The sequence below is a fragment of the Chiloscyllium punctatum genome, chromosome 32, assembly GCF_047496795.1.
Source record: "Chiloscyllium punctatum isolate Juve2018m chromosome 32, sChiPun1.3, whole genome shotgun sequence".
Classification (NCBI taxonomy): Eukaryota; Metazoa; Chordata; class Chondrichthyes; order Orectolobiformes; family Hemiscylliidae; genus Chiloscyllium; species Chiloscyllium punctatum.
The window spans coordinates 56,626,351-56,645,306 of record NC_092770.1 but is presented as its reverse complement, the minus strand read 5'-3'; the positions used below and the strand labels follow the sequence as shown (position 1 = coordinate 56,645,306).

At 41.0% G+C, this 18,956-nt stretch overlaps 1 protein-coding gene across 4 annotated transcripts in view; it reads left to right on the top strand.

Annotated features, from left to right (window-relative positions):
- Nucleotides 1–18,956, top strand: part of ccdc77 (coiled-coil domain containing 77) — a 91,044-nt gene that overhangs the window by 31,400 nt on the left and 40,688 nt on the right. For all 4 annotated transcript variants that reach the window (XM_072552441.1, XM_072552440.1, XM_072552442.1 and 1 more), the window contains 3 exons: nucleotides 1,868–2,010; nucleotides 2,206–2,302; nucleotides 15,250–15,310. In XM_072552441.1, coding sequence (XP_072408542.1) covers nucleotides 1,868–2,010; nucleotides 2,206–2,302; nucleotides 15,250–15,310 — 301 coding nt within the window. The remainder of the gene's footprint in view (nucleotides 1–1,867; nucleotides 2,011–2,205; nucleotides 2,303–15,249; nucleotides 15,311–18,956) is intronic.

The window sequence follows — 18,956 nt, the reverse complement described above, 5'->3', positions numbered from 1 at the left end:
CAACTGTCCTTTGAAATCTCTGTCTTTAATGCTATTGATATTTGCTCTTCTACTGGAATTATGTCCTCAAAATTGAATTGATTTTGTTAGATTTGAGCCACCTTTTACAATTTCAGGGTGAATCTAAGCTGGAACTTCTTGCAACTGCACAGCCACTCTATCCTTAATTATAGAAACATCAAATATGAGAACATGGCAAACTTAACTAGATCATGTGGCACAACTTGTCAAGCTGACAGAAAAATTTAGTTTAACTCCATTTTCCTGTCTTTAATCTCTAGTCCTGTAGATAACAGAAATTTGCCCATTCAATATATTACAGGTATTTACATTTTTAAAAGTATTTTGAAGAAAGTTACTTAATATATGAATTTGGAAATTTGGAATGTACAGTATTTCAGCTTATAATATTTTAATTATTTGTCTGATGAGAAGGTTCCAAAGAATCCAATTATGCATCCTTTCCCAGGCATACATGATTGTTTCTTGTGGATTTTCTGAAGTCATTGATCGAGGCAACCTTTTCGGCTCACTTTGAGGAAGTTTTTGTAGTTCTGTTAATGACTGATAGGAAGTGAAGCAGGGAGCTTTCAAATCTTCATGTTATACTATCAAAAGTCAAACTTCTTCCCTTGGGGAGAAAAAAGGGTTTTCTTTAAAGAAAAGACAGTTCAAACTCTCTAGCCATTCCCTCTGTTTGACCAGCCTGTTCTCTCCCAGACTTGCTAGCACGAATTCCCAGGGTCTCCCCTCATTCATTGCAAAACTTCTGCTATCTGGTGAGACATGTTGCTTTCCCCATGGAAGAAGCTATGGAACATTTTGATCAAGAATTAACTTCCAGGCCTTGCCTAGCAAACAAACAGTAGCTTATATGTCCTTTTTGTTTCAAATACAAGCCCAAGCTGCTGCCTATAGTCCAAAGGTCGGCTCATCATTCGCAGTTCCAAACTAAAATTGATATGAGTGAAATAAAAATAATGAAAAATTAGCAAGGGTTTTAATCAGCTCACCTTACATGAGACCCAGGTCTGATAGGTTTAACATGAAAGTAATATGGAAATATTCAGGTGGAAGGTGACATTAATGCAAAATAGCAGCAAAGCAAATGCATGATTCTAATTGCGAAGCAATTTTAAAGGGAAAAAAAACAGCTTTGTATGTATTGAATATCTGATCAGTTGAAGGTATCAGTATGCATGTGCTGTGGAAACTGACATGAAAATGAGATGATGGAATTTGGCAAGGTGTAAAATGGACCAAATTCAGGAGAAACTGTTTCAGAGAGCGGGGAAGCCAGTCACAGAGAGGGAGAGAAGGAGAAAGTCGGTTGGAGAGACAGGAAGGCAGGAAGTCAGTGGAGGAGAGAGGTAGTGAGAGAGAGACTCAGGAAGAGCTCCCATTGGCTAAGGAGCAATCTTTCGTCCAAGCGGAGACCAGGGACAGTCTGGCCAAATCAACAAATAGAGTGAGAGATTGGATAATGAATCAAATTTTCATAGCCAATTCTGTTTTGAAAGTGTCTACGTAATTGAAAGGGCTCTGGAGAAAGTCTAGGGGCGTTGAACAAATTGGACACTTTTTTTAGTAAGAATCAATTAAAATACTGATGGCTGTTTTTGTACTGTTATGGATTCTTCAGTCAGTAATGGGAAATTTCTTAGTGAATATGATAGCTTGCAATATTAAGCTCCAGGACAAAAATCAAAGATGTCACAATGCTTATGATGCATGAATTTGTTGACTTTTCATTTTTACCAACAGTTGCTTAACTAACTCTTGATTAGCGTTGCTGACCTTTGTCTCAATCTCGGAGCTGTTTTGTGCTTAAGTATTCTAATGTTTTGTGGTGTTTTTATTTTCTCAGCATAAACTCCAATGGGAGATGCGGCAGAGGGAAGAGGAAATTGAGGAGCTGCAGAAAGCTCTTAGCGACATGCAGGTTTACCTTTTTCAGGAACGTGAGCACGCACTGAGACTCTATGCTGAAAATGACCGGCTAAAAATCAGGTGAGAAACAGGCTTTGAATAAATTGCTGTAATTGGATGGAGTAAAAGATCTACTAAAAAGCAATACTGTAGTTAGAGGGAGATGTGAATGGAAAAGTCTATCACAAGTTAGCCATATCCTACTGAAAATAGAACTGAATAATCTCAAAGCTCTTTGTTGTCATGCTGACATTTTGTCAAATTTGGTAATTGCAGGGAGTTGGAAGATCGGAAAAAGATGCAACATCTCTTGGCACTTGTGGGCCCTGAAGCTGAAACAGTCACTTACTTTCACAGGGAGCCTCCACATAAGGTGTGTAGTTCATCCATAGTCTGAGTGAAGGAACAGCTCCTCTTCGTTCTTGTATTCATAGCATCCAGTTACAGAGGTATTCTGGAAGTAAATTTCTTGTAATATTGCTTAGCAAAAAAATGAATACCTCAAAACTATGTGGGAAAGGGATTTAACTGAGGCATGGGTCCACTGCATGGATGGTCTGTGGTTCCGCAGTGGCCTTTATCCTTGGTTTATGCCCTGTTTGTAATTCTTTCCCTCTACCCCACACCAATCATTTTTCATCTCAAAACCTGACTAGCAGTATTACACTTGCTTCCTTCCAATCTAGCCACTCATAGTTTCATAGTAATAGAAACAGGAGAAGGCCATTTGGCCCGTCGAGCCTGTTCCACCATTCGTTAAGATCACGGCTAATCTATCCATCGTCTCAGCTCCTCCTATCTGCGATATTCCCATAACCCTTAATTCCCCTTCCATGCAAAAACCCGTCCAACTATGTCTTGAATATATATATAGAGAGAGAGAGATAAAATTTTATCTAGGAAATTTTAGAAGGTCACAATCAGGCTTTCTCTGCCCATCTCGTTTTGAGAATTTGGGTGTTTTTGAGATATTCAGCCTTCCACTCCGTTAAGTTTTCTGCAAACTTTACTTTGCAAATATTAATTACTTGAAGTTTCTCACTTGGTTGTTCAATTAATGTTTTACCTGATAGGATGTCAACTTAATTTAAAGAAAGAACTGCTGATTCTGGAGATCTGAAACAGAAATTGCTGGAAAAGCCCAGCACATTGGGCAGCATCTGTGGTGAGAAAGTTTCATGCCCAGTGACCATTCTTCAGTTATCTTCAGTCCTGGCTTTGACGAACCAGTATTACTGCTGATGTTCCTTTCCCATTCTCATATTCATAGAAGACATTGGAGTATATTTTATATTTCTTGCTGATTTACTCTCTCATTCCATTTTCTCCCTCTGTCCTTCTTTGCTGGTTTCATACATATCCCCGATTCTCAAGTTTACAGCGCTAAGCAATATTCTAAACTTCTCTTATCTTAATACTACTCTGATTTTCTTTTTTCAAGCAGCAGATGTATTCCTTTTCCTGTGAAGTTTGATTTCTCCTTTAAATTAGTGTTGTATGTATACATATATACCCTGTCTGAATGGCTCTTGACCACTACTACGCTCCTTTTCACTCCAACCACTAAATGGCCTGTACTTGAGTAGAGCACAGCAGTTCAGGCAGCATCCAACGAGCAGCGATTTCGCTGCTCGTTGGATGCTGCCTGAACTGCTGTACTCTTCCAGCACCACTAATCCAGTATTTGGTTTTCAGCATCTGCAGTCATTGTTTTTACCTTGAGTAGAGCAGTCATACAGAATAGAAATGGGTCTTTGGCTCACCAGGTCTATGCTGACCAATAAATACAAACCACACTAATCTCATTTACCTGCATTTGGTCCATAGCCTACTATGTCCTGGCATTTTAAGTACTCATCCAGATGCTTCTTAAATGTTGGGAGAGGTACCTGCTTCCACCAATCTCTCAGGCAGCAGGTTCCATATTTCTACCACCCTCTCATTTTAAAAAAAAATTCCGATCTCTTCTAAACTACTTGCTGTTCACCTTAAACTCAAGTGGTCTGTTCACTATCTACTCTATCTGAGCCTGTCATAATTTTGTATACCTGAATCAGATCCCCGTCCAGCTTCCTGGTCCTGGAAAATAAACCCATCTCTCCAGCCTCTCCTCTTAACTGAGACTGTTCATCCAAGACAAATCTCCTCGTCACCTTCTCCAGTGCAGTTGCATCCTTTCGATATTGTGGCAGCCAGAACCATCACCAATGCTCTTGAAGTTGCAATAAGACTTAGTTGCTCCTATATTCTGTGTCCAGGCTAGTTAATGGTCGGTATGCTGCCTTCACCATCTTGTCTACCTGTGTAGATCTATACATCAAGGTCTCTTTGTTCCTCAGTAGGAACCTCTGGGTCTACCATTCATTGTGTACATTCTTATTAGACCTCCCAAAATTCTTCACCTCATGCTTATCGGGATTAAATTCCATCTCCCGTTGCTCAGCCAATTTACTAGCTAATCGATATCAGACTGGAACCTGAGACCATCCTCACTGTCAACAATACCACCAATTTTCATGTCATCTGCAAACTTACCACTGATATCTTCTATCTTCACATCCAACTTGTCAATGTCCATCATAAGCATCAAGTATCCCAGCATTGATCCTGTGATACACTGTTGGTCACAGGCTTCCAAACACAGAAAGAACCCTCCACTATCACCTTTTGCCTCCTATTTGCAAATCAATTTGGGGTTCAGTTTACAAACTTGACTCAGATCTCATGGGCTGTTAACTTTTGGACCAGCCTTCCATTTGGGACAATGTCAGAGGCCTTACTACAGTCCATGCAAACCACATCAACAACACTACCGTTATCAATATATTTAGATACTTTTTCAAAAAACTTGAATTAGTCAGACAAGATCTCCATCCAACAAATCCATGCTGTTAATCCCTGATGAATCCCCCCTGCCTTTCCAAATATTGATGAATCATGCTCCTCAGAAATGTTTCCAGTAATTTCCCTACAACTGACCTAAGACTAAACCTGGCTTATCCTTTCTGCCCTTCTTGAACAAAAGAAATGTTAGCTATCCTCCAGTCATCTCATACTTCACTTGTGGCCAGCTAAGTATTAAATATCTCCACCAAGGCCCCAGCAGTCTCTCCTTTAGCCTGGGGTACATCTCATCAAGCCCTGGGGATTTATGCACCTTTGTATGTCCTCTTTACTAAGCAGGTTCTGGAATGTCACCTTCTTGACTGAAATCCCCAGCTACAATGTCTTTCTCCTCTATGAATACAGTGAGAAATATTTATTTTAGACCTCACCCATGTCTACTGCTCCATGCAGAGGTTGTCCTTTTGGTATGTAAAAGGCCCCACTCTTTCTCTCGTAATCCTATTGCTCTTAATATACTTATAAAATGCTTTGTGGTTTTCCTTGATCGCATCTGCCAAAAATACTTTCGATTACTACCATCATTGTGGATTAAATTCCTGTAGTGGTTGAGGTAACCATGAATCTTCTCAACCTCCCCCCTTGCCTGATCCTCAGGCTAAACCACCACCAGTCATCTCTCTCTCTAATAAGGGAGCAGCCCTATGGTGCTTTGGGACTTATGGCAGACATCATCATCAGTCCAAGCCCACCGTTAACATCTTGGGGGTTAACGAACTGCTGTCGATTTTGAAATCAAGATGACCATTCAGTGAAGTCTGACTTGGACTTTTAAGGCTTGTCCAAAAGATTGAATATAAGAACAAGAATAGGACACTCAGCTCTTCAAGCCTGCTCCGCATTCAATTAGATCCTGACTCATCTATTTTAACCTCAATTCAACAATCTTGCATGGCACCGATAATCTTTCGTTTCTTGGTAATCAAGAATCTGTCTATCTCTGCTTTTGCATTATTTGAAGATTCTGCATCCATTGCCTTTTGAGAGAATTGTATTCCTTTATTTCTGTCTGAAGAGGGCGACCTCTGATTTTATTTCTAGATTCTCCCACAAGAGGGAACATTCTTTCCACATCCACCTGTTCAAGGCCTATCAGGATTTTATATGTTTCAATTAAGTAATCTCTGACTCTTTAGGAGTAGTCTCTTCTAAACTCTGTAGGATGTGGCCTTCTTGCCTTGCTTCCTCAGGTAATCTGCTCATTCCAGCTATTATTCTAATAAACTTTCATTGAACTTCATTTAATGCATTAACGTCATTCCCTAAGTAAACTGTGCACGGTATTCCAGAAACTGCCTCACGAAGCCCTGTAAAACTGAAGCATAACCTCTCTCGCATTCAATTCTCCTCACAATAAACCATCACTATATTAACTTACCTCATTTCTCTTAGGAGAAATGATAGGCCAGTGATAATACCTAGGCTATCAATAGAGAAACTCATAGAACATAAAACATTTAAGATAATCTTCTAGGGATCAGGGTTTGAATCCCACCACAGCAGGTAGAATTTGGATTTTTTTAAAATCTGGAATTGAATCTAATGATAAAGTAATAGAGACCTCCAGCACAGAGACAGGCCCTTTGTCCCAAACTGGTCCATGCTGACCAAAATGTCCATCCATTTCCCTACACTTGGCCCATATCATTCTAATCCTTTCCTATCTATGTATTTGTCCAAATGCCTTTTAAATGTTGTTCATGTACCTGCCTCAACCACTTCTGCCGGCTCATTCCATGTACACACTACCCAAAAACTTGTCCCTCAGATTCCCTTTTATTCTTTGCCAGCTAACCTTAAACTGATGCCCTCCAGTTCTCAATTCCCAAATCCTGGGAAAAAGACTGAGTGCATTCACCCTATCCATGCCTCTCATGATCTTCTAGACTTCTATAAGATCCCCTCTCAGTCTCCTATGCTCTAAAGAAAATGTCCTAGCTTGTCCAATGCAACATCATTGTAAATTTCTCCTGCTCTCATTCCAGTTTAATAAGATCCTTCCAAGAGCAAAGTGATCACAACTGAACACGTACTCCCAAGTGCGGCCTCACCAATGCCCTGTACAACTGCAACATAACTTCTCAACTTCTATACTCAGTACCCTGTCTGATGAAGGCCAGTATGCCAAAAGCCGCCTTCACTACCGTGTCTGTCTACCAGTGACTCCACTTTCGGAGAACTGTGAACCTGAACTCCAAGGGCCCTGTGTTCTTCTGCACTCTTTAAGGTCCTACTATTCACCATGAAACTCCTACCTTGATTTGATTTTCCAAAATGTCAATTGTCAAGCAAAATTGATTTGGTTCACTAATATCCTTTAGGGAAAGAAACTGCCCTCCTTCCCTGGTCAGCTTTGTTACTCCAGATCTCCTTTCAACTGTGCTTTGGCAATAGGTAATAAATGCTAGCCTAGCCAGTGACAGCATCATCTTGTGAATGAATGTTAAGAAATTACCTGCACACTTAACTTTCTGTAATTTGTCCATTCAGACACCGCTCACCACTTAGATAATATACCTTTTTATTCTTGCTGGCCAATGGCAATTTCATATTTTCCCACATTGTACTCCATTTGCTAGATCGTTTCCCAGTCACATAACCTATCTATATCCCTTTGTCAGCTTTTAATGTCAACTTCTCAACTCCCTTTTCTACCCATCTTCATGTCATCAGCAAATTTAGCTACCATACATTCAATTACTTCACTCAAATCATTTGCATAAATGGTCAAGCACACCATACAGAACATTCTGCCAGCCTGTAGAAGTCTTATTTATTCCTACTCTCAAGTTTCCTGTTAGCTAGCCAATACTCTCTTCAGTCACTGCTTTCCCCTGCACATTAACCTTTAATGTGGCACCATATCAAATGCCTGCTAAATCCAATGCTGGTTATCCACAGCATAGCTACTTCTTCAAAAAGCTCCACCAAACTAGTTAAACGTGACTTGCTTTTGACAAAACTATGTTGGCTCTACCTCTTTAACTTGAACCTATCCAAGTGTTCCGTAATAATGTACTTAATAGTAGCTTCCCTATGACAGATATTGAACTAATTGACTTGTCGTTTCTTGCTTTCTGCCTCCCTCCCTTTTAGAATTAAGAAATCACATTAGCCATTTTTTTTCCCAATTTAAAGAAACCTTCCCCAAATATGATGAGTTTTAGTAAGTTAAAACCAAAACATTAACTATCTCACTTTTATGAAAGCATAGGGTGAAATCCATCAGGACCCAAGGATTTATCAATTTGTAGTTTTAACAATTTACTGTGTACTATATCTCTGGTAATTGTAATTTTTTTTGAGTTCCTCCCTCCAGTTGAAGTCCTGATTAACAGCTTTTTCCGGGATGCTATTTGTGTCCTCATGAAGACTGACCCAAAATAATTGTTCAAACTCCAGTAGTCTCTCTTTTGAGTAGTAGGCGATAGCTTTGAACGTTATGACACTTCAAGTACTCATCCAAATACATTTGAAAGGTCATGAGGCAAATTGCCTCAAATACCCTTCCTGGCAGTGGATTCAAGATACCTACTACTCTGGGTGAAATAAGTCCCCTGTAAACCTCCTGCCTTTCATCTTAAAAATGTTATTGATGCTTGTTATTGACCCTTCAACTAAGAAGAACACTTGCTTTCTATCTACCCGCTCCATGCCTCTCGTAATCTTATACACGACCATCAGGTCACAGGCTCATAGAGATGTACAGCACGGAAACAGACACTTCGGTCCAACTTGTCCATGCCAACCAGATATCCTAACCTAATCTATTCCTATTTGCTAGCATTTGGCCCATAATCCCCTAAACCATTCCTATTAATATACCTATTCAGATGCCTTTGAAACCACTTCTTTTGGCAGCTCATTCCATACACACACCACCCTCTGCACAAAAAAGATTGCCCCTTGGGTTTCTTTTAGATCTTTCCCCTCTCCCCCTCAACCTATGTTCTCTAGTTCTGGACTCTTCCCATCCCAGGAAAAAAACCTTGTCTATTTATCCTATCCCCTCACGATTTTATAAACCTCTATAAGGTCACTCCTCAGCCTCCGATGCTCCAGGGAAAATAGCCCTAGTCTATTCAACCTCTAGGAGAAAGTGAGGACTGCAGATGCTGGAGATAAGATTCCTGAAGAAGGGCTCTTGCCCGAAACGTCTATTCTCCTGCTCCTTGGAAGCTGCCTGACCTGCTGCGCTTTTCCAGCAACACATTTTCAGCTCTATTCAACCTCTCCCTATAGCTCAAATCCTCCAACCCTGGCAACATCCTTGTAAATCTTTTCTGAACCCTTTCAAGTTTCACACCATCCTTCCGGTAGGAAGGAGGACCAGAATTGCTCACAGTATTCCAAAAGTGACCTAACCAATGTCCTGTACCTCTGCAACATGATCTCTCAACTCCTATACTCTGTGCTCTGACCAGTAGAGGAAAGCATACCAAATGCTGCCTTCACTATTGAGAGTGTGGTGCTGGAAAAGCACAGCAGGTCAGGAAGCATCCTAGGAGCAGGAGAATCGATGTTTTGGCAAAAGCCCTTCATCAGGGAAGAGGCTAATGGGTTGAGGCTGAGAGATAAATGGGAGGAGGGTGGGTGAGGTTGGGGGGAGGTAGCTGGGAATGTGATAGGTGGATGAAAGTGAGGGAGAAGGTGATAGGTCAGAGGGGGCAGTGATGGACAGGTCGGAGGGTGGTGTGAAGTTGGAGGCTTGGGACCCTGCAACCACACAGGATAGATGTGGATTTCAACAGCTTCCTCGTTTCTTTCCCCCCCTTCCCCTTCCCCCCCCCCCCCCCCCCCCCCCCCCCCCACGCCACATTATCCCAGTCCCAAGCCTCCAACTCAGCACTGCCCTCCAGACCCGTCCATCACTGCCCCCTCTGACCTATCACTTTGTCCCTTGCCTTCATTCACGTATCGCTTTCCCAGCTACCTCCCCCCAACCTCACCCCCCATTTATCTCTCAGCCCCGACCCATAAGCCTCATCCCTGATGAAGAGCTCGTGCCCAAAACATCGATTCTCCTGCTCCTCAGATGCTGCCTGACCTGCTGTGCTTTTCCAGCACCACACTCTCGACTCTGATCTCTAGCATCTGCAGTCGTCACTTTCTCCTAGCGTTCTTCACTATCCTTATCTACCTGTGACTCTACTTACAAGGAACTATGAGCCTGCACTCCAAGGTCACCATGTTCAGCAACACTCCCCAGGACCTTACCATTAAGTATATAGGTCCTGCTGATTTGCTTTTCCGAAATACAGTATCTCGCATTTATATAAATCAGACTCCATCTGCCACTCCTCAGCCCACTGGCCCATCTGATCAAGATCCCGTTGTACACTGAAATAACCTTCTTTGCTGTCCACTACACCTCCAACTTTGGTGTCATCTGCAAACTTACTAACTGTACCTCCTATGTTCACGTCCAAATCATTTATATAAAATGACGAAAAGTTGTGAACCCAGCACTGATCCTTGTGGCACTCCACTGGTCACAGGCCTCCTGTCTGAAAAACAACCCTTCACCACCACCTTCTGTTTTTTATCTTCGAGCCAGTTCTGTATCCAAATGGCTAGTTCTCCCTGTATTCCATGAGATCTAAAGTTGCTAACCAGTGTCCCATGAGGAACCTTGTTGAACGCTTTACTGAAGTCCTTGTAGATCTGCCCTCATCAATCCTTTGTTACTTCTTCAAAAAACTCAATCAACTTTATGAGACATGATTTTGCACGCCAAAGCCATGCTGTCTGTCCCTAATCAGCCTTTGCCTTTCCAAATACATGTAAATCCTGTCCCTCAGGATTCCCTCCAACAACTTGCCCATCACCAATGTCAGGCTCACCAGTCTTTAGTTCCCTGGCTTTTCTTTACCCTTTCTTAAATAGCCACATTAGCCAAACTCCAGTCTTCCAGCATCTCAGCTGTGACTGTCTCAGCAAGGGGTCCAGCAACCGCTTCCCTAGCTTCCCATAGAGTTTTAGCGTACACCCGATCATGTCTGGGGATTTATCCAGTTTTGTGTGTTTCAAGACGTCCAGCACTACCACTTCTGTAATATGGACATTTTCCCCACTTTCTATATCTTCCACGTCCTTCTCCACAGTAAACACTGATGCAAAATACTCATTTAGGGTCTCCTCCATCACCTGCGGCTCCACACAAAGGCTGCCTTGCTGATCTTTGAGGGGTACTATTCTCTCCCTCAATACCTTCTTGCCCCTTATGTATTTGTAAAAACCTTTTGGATTCTCCTTAACCCTATTTCCCTATCTCATGTCCTGATTTTGCCCTCCTGATTTCCTTCTTAAGTTTACTCTACTGCCATTATTCTCTTCTAAGGTTTCACTCTATCTCTCCTGTCTATACCTGACGTATGCTTCCTTCTTTTGCTTAACCAAAATTTCAATTTCTGTAGTCACCCAGCATTCCCTACACTTAGCAGCCTCTCCTTTCAACCTAACAGGAATATACTGTCTCTGGACTCTGGTTATCTCATTTTTGAAGGCTTCCCATTTTCCAGTCATCCCTTTACCTGGGAACATTGGCCCCCAATCAGCTTTTAAAGATTCTTGCGTAATACTTTCAAAATTGGCCTTCCTCCAGTTTAGAACTTCAACGTTTAGATCTGGTCTATCCTTTTCCATCACTATTTTAAAACTAATAGAATTATGGTCGCTGGCCCCAAAGTGCTCCCCCGCTGACATCTCAGTCATTTGCCCTGCCTCATTTCCCAATTATAGGTCAAGTTTTGCACCTTCTGAAACTTTTCTTGTACTGACTTAACAAATTGCTGTCCCTCTAAACCCTAAACACAATGGCAGTCCCAGTTGATGTTTGGAAAGTTAAAATCCCCTACCGTAACCACCAAGATAACTGAAATCATCTTACAAATTTGTTTTTCAATTTCCCGCTGACTGCTAGGGGTCTATAATACAATCCCAATAAGGTGATCATTCCTTTCTCATTCCTCCGTTCCACCTAAATAACTTCCCTGGATGTATTTCCAGGAATATCCTCCCTTATCAAAAATGCCACTCCCCTTCCTCTCTAACCTCCTTTCTATCCATCCTGTGGCATTTCTATCCTGGAACATTAAGCTGCAAGTTCTGTCCAACCCTGAGTCATGTTTCTGTAATTACTATGATATCCCAGTCCCATGTTCCCAGCCATACCCTGAGTTCATCTGCCTTGCCTTGCAATCTTTTCAGCTCCAAAAAAAACCAGCTTGAGCTTATGGAGTTCCTCTTTGTAGCTAAGATGCTCTATCCCAGACAGCATCCTGCAACCTCTCAGGTGAAATCACATTCTTCCAATAGTGCTGAACTGCACCATAGTACTCCAGCTGTGCAAGTCTTATGCAACTCTAACATAGCCTCTCTCCTCTCATAATCTATGCCACGACTGATAAGGGCAAGTGTCCTGTATGCCACCTTAACTATCCTATTAACTTGCTCTGCCATCTTCAGGGATCTGTGGATAAGAAACCTCAGATCTCTTTGTTTCTCTGAGCTTCCTAGTCTCCTGGTATTCATTGGGTACTTCCTCCAGACTGTATCACCTCTCACTTATGAGGGTTAAGTTTATTCTGTCAGTGATCTTCTTACCTGACCAATCCGTCCATACCCTTCTGTAACCTCAGATCTTCTTCCTCACTGTCAGGCATCTGGCCATTCTTCTTATCATTTGCAAGCTTCCTTACCATCGCCTCACATTGTCATCTACATCCATTATATAATCCCTGTGGTACACCAAGATGGAGAAAGTGAGGACTGCAGATGCTGAAGATAAGAGTCGAGAGTGTGGTGCTTGAAAAGCACAGCCGGTCAGGCAACATCCAAGGAGCAGGAGAATTCACGTTTCGGACCTAAATCCTTCATCAGGAATCTTCGTACACTGATGGATGACAACCTACAGGCAAGCAACTGATGTCTACCACCACCCTTTGCCTCCTGACAAGAAGCCGGTTTCTGATCCAACTTGCCAGATTACTCTGGATTTTATGTGGCTTTACCTTCTTGATCAGTCTCCCATGTGGGATCTTGTCAAAGGCTTTACTGAATTTGATTAAAGCTACATTAACTGGAGGGCCCTCATTTATGTGCTTGGTCACATCCTCACAAAGCTCTTTAAGATTTGTTTGACATGACCTAGATCTGACAAACTCGTACTGACTACCCCGATCAAACTTTACTTTTCAAAATGGAGATTAATTGTCTGCTTATTTATCTTTGAGTAATTTAGAAAATATTCTGTCCAACATACTGTTCCCAAAATACAATTTGAGTAACTCTCAACAAATACTTACCTTTAGATTGCGGGATTGTGCCAGCTGTATTCTAGGGACAGGTACCTGGTTCAAACTGGTGCTCGATCCTCAGTGGGAGACCTTTATTGGATGAGATGCCTACTTCCTTAAAAACATTCTTGGGAAAATGGGTATTTCCTTCAGCCTTTATGAAACAAGTGAACATTTCTATGGTGCTATGAAAAATGGAGAGCTCAATGATTATCAGACATCAAAATGAACCATGTACTGGGTGTGGGCAACAGTATACTGCAATGGTTAAAGACAACAGGATAAGGATGCAAGTGCCCAAAGCATACAAATATTTGATTTGGAGCAGCAAAATGCCCCAGCCCCTTAACCCTGCTCTAATACTTAATAAAATCATGACTGATCTGATTACTCCACATTCCTGCCAATCATGATTACATTTTTCCCCTTGCTTCCCAAAAATCTATCCAAGTCTGCCTTACAAATGCTCAGATTCTGCTTCCATTTCCTTTTGAGGGACTCATGACTGACTGCAAGAAAACATTTCTCCTCTTCGCTGTGTGACAATGCTGCCACTTTAAAAAGGTTATTTTGTCCTTGGTTTTTCAACAGACATCATAAAGGCTGAAGTGTCTAGTTTAACAATGGCAGGGGAGTGGCCAGTTCTCCCAGTTCAGGATTTTTCCAGTTTGTTTTAGCTGTAGAAGTCACAAGATGCTGAAGTCTAGAAAAGGTTTCAAGCTTCAGATGATTCTTGACTGCTTTTCTTGCTGAAATCTCTTTTGATGTTCTCTCCTACCTGTAAGAATTTGTGTTTCAAATTTCTTTTTTGCCAAGGGGATGTGTTTATGGGATATTCCTAGATTGGAACAGTTCCATAGTTAAGTTGCTGTGTCAGGTCGGTTAGGTTTTCCAATAGTTAAGTTATTCTAAATTCTGTTTTCTTTTGTTGGTGTTTAATGTAGTGTTTAAATAAATTCTTTTTTGCATCACACCTGGAATATCCACTTCATGTTTGCCTTTAAAATAAGAAAAAATTAGGATCTAGCCTACCTTCTTAAAATATTTTGAGGGGATTTGGCCTGGTCCAGACACCTGTCTTAAATGATTGACCCCTTGGAATTCTACAGTCATTCTCCATTTAAGAAATGCTCTGCTTTTTCATTCTTCCTGTTAAAATGAATATTTTCCAGTTTCCAGATTATTGCCCATTCACTCAACCTATCCATTTACCTCTGTAAACTCCTTGTGTTTTCTTCACAACATATTTTCTTACCCATCTTGCTGTCATCCATGAATCTAACTTTCACTCTCGTTTTCTACGTCATCAATGTCATTTGAAAAAAATTGAGACAGCTCTTCCTAATATATTATTTCCTTACCATAAAATTTTACTTTATGCAATAACGTTTTGGTGTGGGGCCTTATCAAATACTTTCTGGAAATCTAAGTCTGTCTCCAGATTCCTCTTTATCCACAGTGCATGCTGTTCCTTTGAAGAACTCAAATAAACTGGTTAAACACAGTTGCAGCTTGCTTAAAATTTTGAAAGAGGACTTGTTTTGCCTGTCAGAAAATATTGAACATGCTTGGAGCATTTTTTTGATAGGAGAGAAAATGGAGGCAACTATTGGGAGAGTTTTAAGTTATGTAAAATGTGTAGTAGGATAAATATAGAGGATGTTTACACATGTAAGACAAAAATGGCAATATGTAATAGGCAATAACTAATAAATCAAAATCCAGAATGGTGTTGAATGTGGAGCTTATGACACATGAAATGCAAGCTGGAATAAACTTAAGGGAAAAGAATGAGAGAGCAAGGATTGGATGGATTGTTCATGGAGTTAGATAAGGGAGGGTCAGAGGAGACTTGTGCTCCTCTTAACAATAGTATGGCACTTTCAGACTGGCCTCTGCCTGTGCTGTGATTACTACATAATTTTTAACCCATTATTTCATTGAAGAAGAAATCTGTGCTGGCTCTTCCCATTTAACATATTCTCCAATTGAAAAATAACTTCAGGCTTAGACTAATTTACTGTAATGACCACCGATTGGGCTGTATGGTATATCCATCTCTCCTTTTTCTGAACATACGACAGTCATCATCCAGTCACTTAATTTAATTGTTTTTCAGGTCACTGTTCCACAACATACTGTACAACATGGCCACACTGAAGTTACGTCTTCAAAGAAGGGTAAATATTCAATTTTTCCATTTCCACTATCTTTGTGTGCCACAGTTCTGGGTCATTTAAATAATGTTTTTTTTTTCACATTCCCCTGCACTACTTGTCCAGACCTTGAATATATGCCCAATAATCATTGCATTATCAGCTACTGGTGATAGCACTTTTCTGTCCTCTTTATCCAAACCTATGATACATTTGTTTGCTTCTGCTGATTCTTCCCTTGATCTCCTTTTGCTCCAAGGATAACAAGCCTAGTTTCCATACTCTAACCTTGTGACGAAAATTCTTAATCTTTGGGGCCATTCTAGCAAACTTTAAAGTCCTCTCAAGGACCTTTAAGTGTGGTGATGATAACTAGATGCAGCACTCAAAGTTGTGACGAAACCTGTTAGGTGAGCATTTATTGCACATCCCATAAATGCCCAAGATTGGGAGTTTTAGTCTTGAAATACTGCTGATTGGGATGGGTTTACCTACAATGCTGTTTGGAAGGGGATACCAGGAATTTGACTCAGCAACATGAAGAAACGGCAATACATTTCCAAATCCGAATAGTATGTAGCTTCTCAGTGTCAATAATGCAGTTCCTTTTAAAGGTAAGCCAGAATTGATCCAGAGTTGTATGGGAGTAGATTACGCTTGTTGGATTTTCTGTTTAGACTGCCTTTGCTGACACACACGATCATGCAATGATAGCAACAACATTTCTGAATTGAATTGAAATAAAGCACGTTAAAAGTGTAGGAAACACAAACATGTGAAAAAAAGAGAAAAAAAATTGTTCAGTTAGAGTTTAATTTAAAAAGCTTTGTGTTGTGCAGACAGGAAGATAAAGCAGGAGGTAATCTCTAATTCTGATCAAAGCAAATCTCCTGGTGGCTTTTTAAAGTGAAATGTGAGAGTCACAAATTATGAATGTCCACTTGTGTTTTCACAATTGGAGCTGTATGACCTATGGAAAAATGAGCTGGCAGTGTGGACTGATTTAGAACATAGAACTGTACAGGCCCTTCGGCCCTCAATGTTGTGCTGACCTTTTATCCTACTCGAAAATCAAACTAACCCACATACTCTTCGACTATCATCCATGTGCCTATCCAAGAGTCACTTAAATGTCCCGAATTTATCTGACTCCACCACCACTGCTGGCAATGCATTCCATGCACCCACCACTCTTACCTCTGACATTTCCCTAAACCTTCCTCCTATCACCTTAAGATTATGCCCCCTCATGATAGCCATTTCCACTCTGGGGAAAAAGTCTCTGGCTATCCACTCTGTCTGTGCCTCTCATCATCATGTACACCTCTATCATGTCACCTCTCATCCTTCTTCACTCCAATGAGAAAAGCCCTAGCTCCCTCAAACTTTCTTCATAAGACATGCCCTCCAGTCCAGGCAGCATCTTGGTAAATCTCCTCTGCACCCTCTCTGAAGCTTCCACATTTTTCCTAAAATGAGGCAACCTGAACTGAACACAATATTCCAAGTGTGGTCTAACCAGGACTCTACAGAACTACAGCATAACCTCACGGCTCTTAAACTCAATCCTGATTTCTCTAAACAAGATGAAGCCAAGTGGTATTGTCATAAAAACGCAGCTAGCTGGAGAAACTCAACAGGTCTGGCAACATGTGTGGCAAGAAAGAGTCAATATTTCAGGTCCAAAGATTGTTTAGAGGTCACATCAACAATTCTCAATGAACAGGTCATTTGCCGGTAAAAGGCCAGGGGGAGGTATGTAGGTGAAGGGAGAGCGTTGGAGGCAGGTGAGGACTCTTGTCCAAACAAATAGACACAGAAGCAAAAGCAATGAAAGAAGTGTTCAATGTCATGTTGTGCCTGAAATTCATTGAGATGGGCACACAGAGGGAAAGAACTAAGACCCTTTCTGAATACAGAGCATTCAGCAGATGAGACCAGAAGGTCAGATGGATAGGAAATACTTGACGAGGTGGGGGCAAGGAGAACGGATGGAGACAGTGGAAAGACGAGGAGAGGAAGGTTCCAGAGGAGCCTGGGTATCCCTGAGTTGTTGTAGCTTGTGTTCCCTAACGCCTGAAAAGAAGAGGATGAGTTCTTTGTTAGAATGTCGAACCATCCCAAAAATGAGGTGGAAATGGCGGCAGGGCAACTGTGAGACAGAGTGAGTTGGCACTGATGGAGAGAGATAGAGATGGTGAGTATGCATGTAGTGGCGCATGGCTCTGTGATAGGATGCATCAAGAACAGCTGTCTGAGGAGCATTATACATCATGGAGATACCTGTGATCCTGGGTGGATTCGAAACACAAAGGACGAAGCTTCAGCTGGAATTCATGTGGGGTAAGTCTGAGCTAGAGGAATTATTGAGGGACATAAGGTTGCTGTGGAAGCGAATTTTGGCAAATACCTTGTCAAACATCTTGTTCTGAAGCAGGATCACTGGACCCAGTACATTTTCTCTCCGTAGATGCTGCCAGACCTGATGCATTTCTCCAGATATTTCTGGTTTTTATTTCGGGTTTCCAGCTTCTGCAGTTCTTTTGATTTTTGTCAAGGTGGTAAGGCTTTGGTTTTATCCTTACCAGGAAGAAGAGATATTGAGAGTACAGTATTTATGGAACCAGATGTAACTGACCTGGAGAGTGAAGAGGGTTTGGAGATTTTAACATAATTTGTGGGCAGAGTTGACGAGAAGGATGACTTTTGGAACCCTAATGAAGAATTGCAAATATTTGATAAGGTTAAGAATTTGGATTGTCAGTCCATCAAAGAATACATCTTGGATTTGAAAGGCTATGTAGATTAAATTTCTTTAATCTAATTTTTAATCATTGGCATGCCAGCACTAGTTGTCAATCTGTAATTTGTCATTTAACTGAGTGGCTTATTAGGCCATTTTAAAGGATATTTAAGAGAATCAGTGATATTACTGCAGTCTGGAGTTGCATCTACACAAGATCAGGAAAGGGCTGCAGATTTATTTCCCGAAAGGCCATTAATGAATCTGACACAATTTTGCAAATCAATCATACTTACTTGGTCACCGTTACTGAACCTCAATTTGTATGCCAAGTTTATTAATTGAATTTAAACTCGACTAGATGCAATGGATGGATTTGAATGCATTTCCACAAAACGTTAGCCTAAGTGTCATTATTCGAGTGGCAGCACTTTTAACCTGGAATCCTGCAACTTTTACAGTGACCATCTGCAATAAGATTTAGAATTAATTCCAGTCCCCACTCAGCCAAAATTTTTCCTGTTTGTTATAGTATTTAAACCAATATGTGGAATTCCATTGTGGTGTGAACTTTGTTGAAAAGTGAAGGAAAAGGACTGTGCCAGAATTGTCTGGTACATTCAGGAAAATTACTGGTGAAGACAATAATTACTGAGCAGGGGAAGAATCTCGAAGAGATAAGAAGTTTTTCTCTGCTTTGAATTTTCCTTAAATTGAACCTTCTGAATTAAACTGTTTTTTTTATTGGAGAGGGATGGCAGTGACATGATGGAATCCTTACATATTTGGAGTAGTTTGGATAGCATGGACAAAGGGAAAACATTTCTGTTTGTGGATGAGTGGAAACTTCAGAACATAATCCACAATAATCACTAGTGAATCTAATATGAAATTTGGGAAAAATCTGTTTATTCAGAGAGTTGAGAA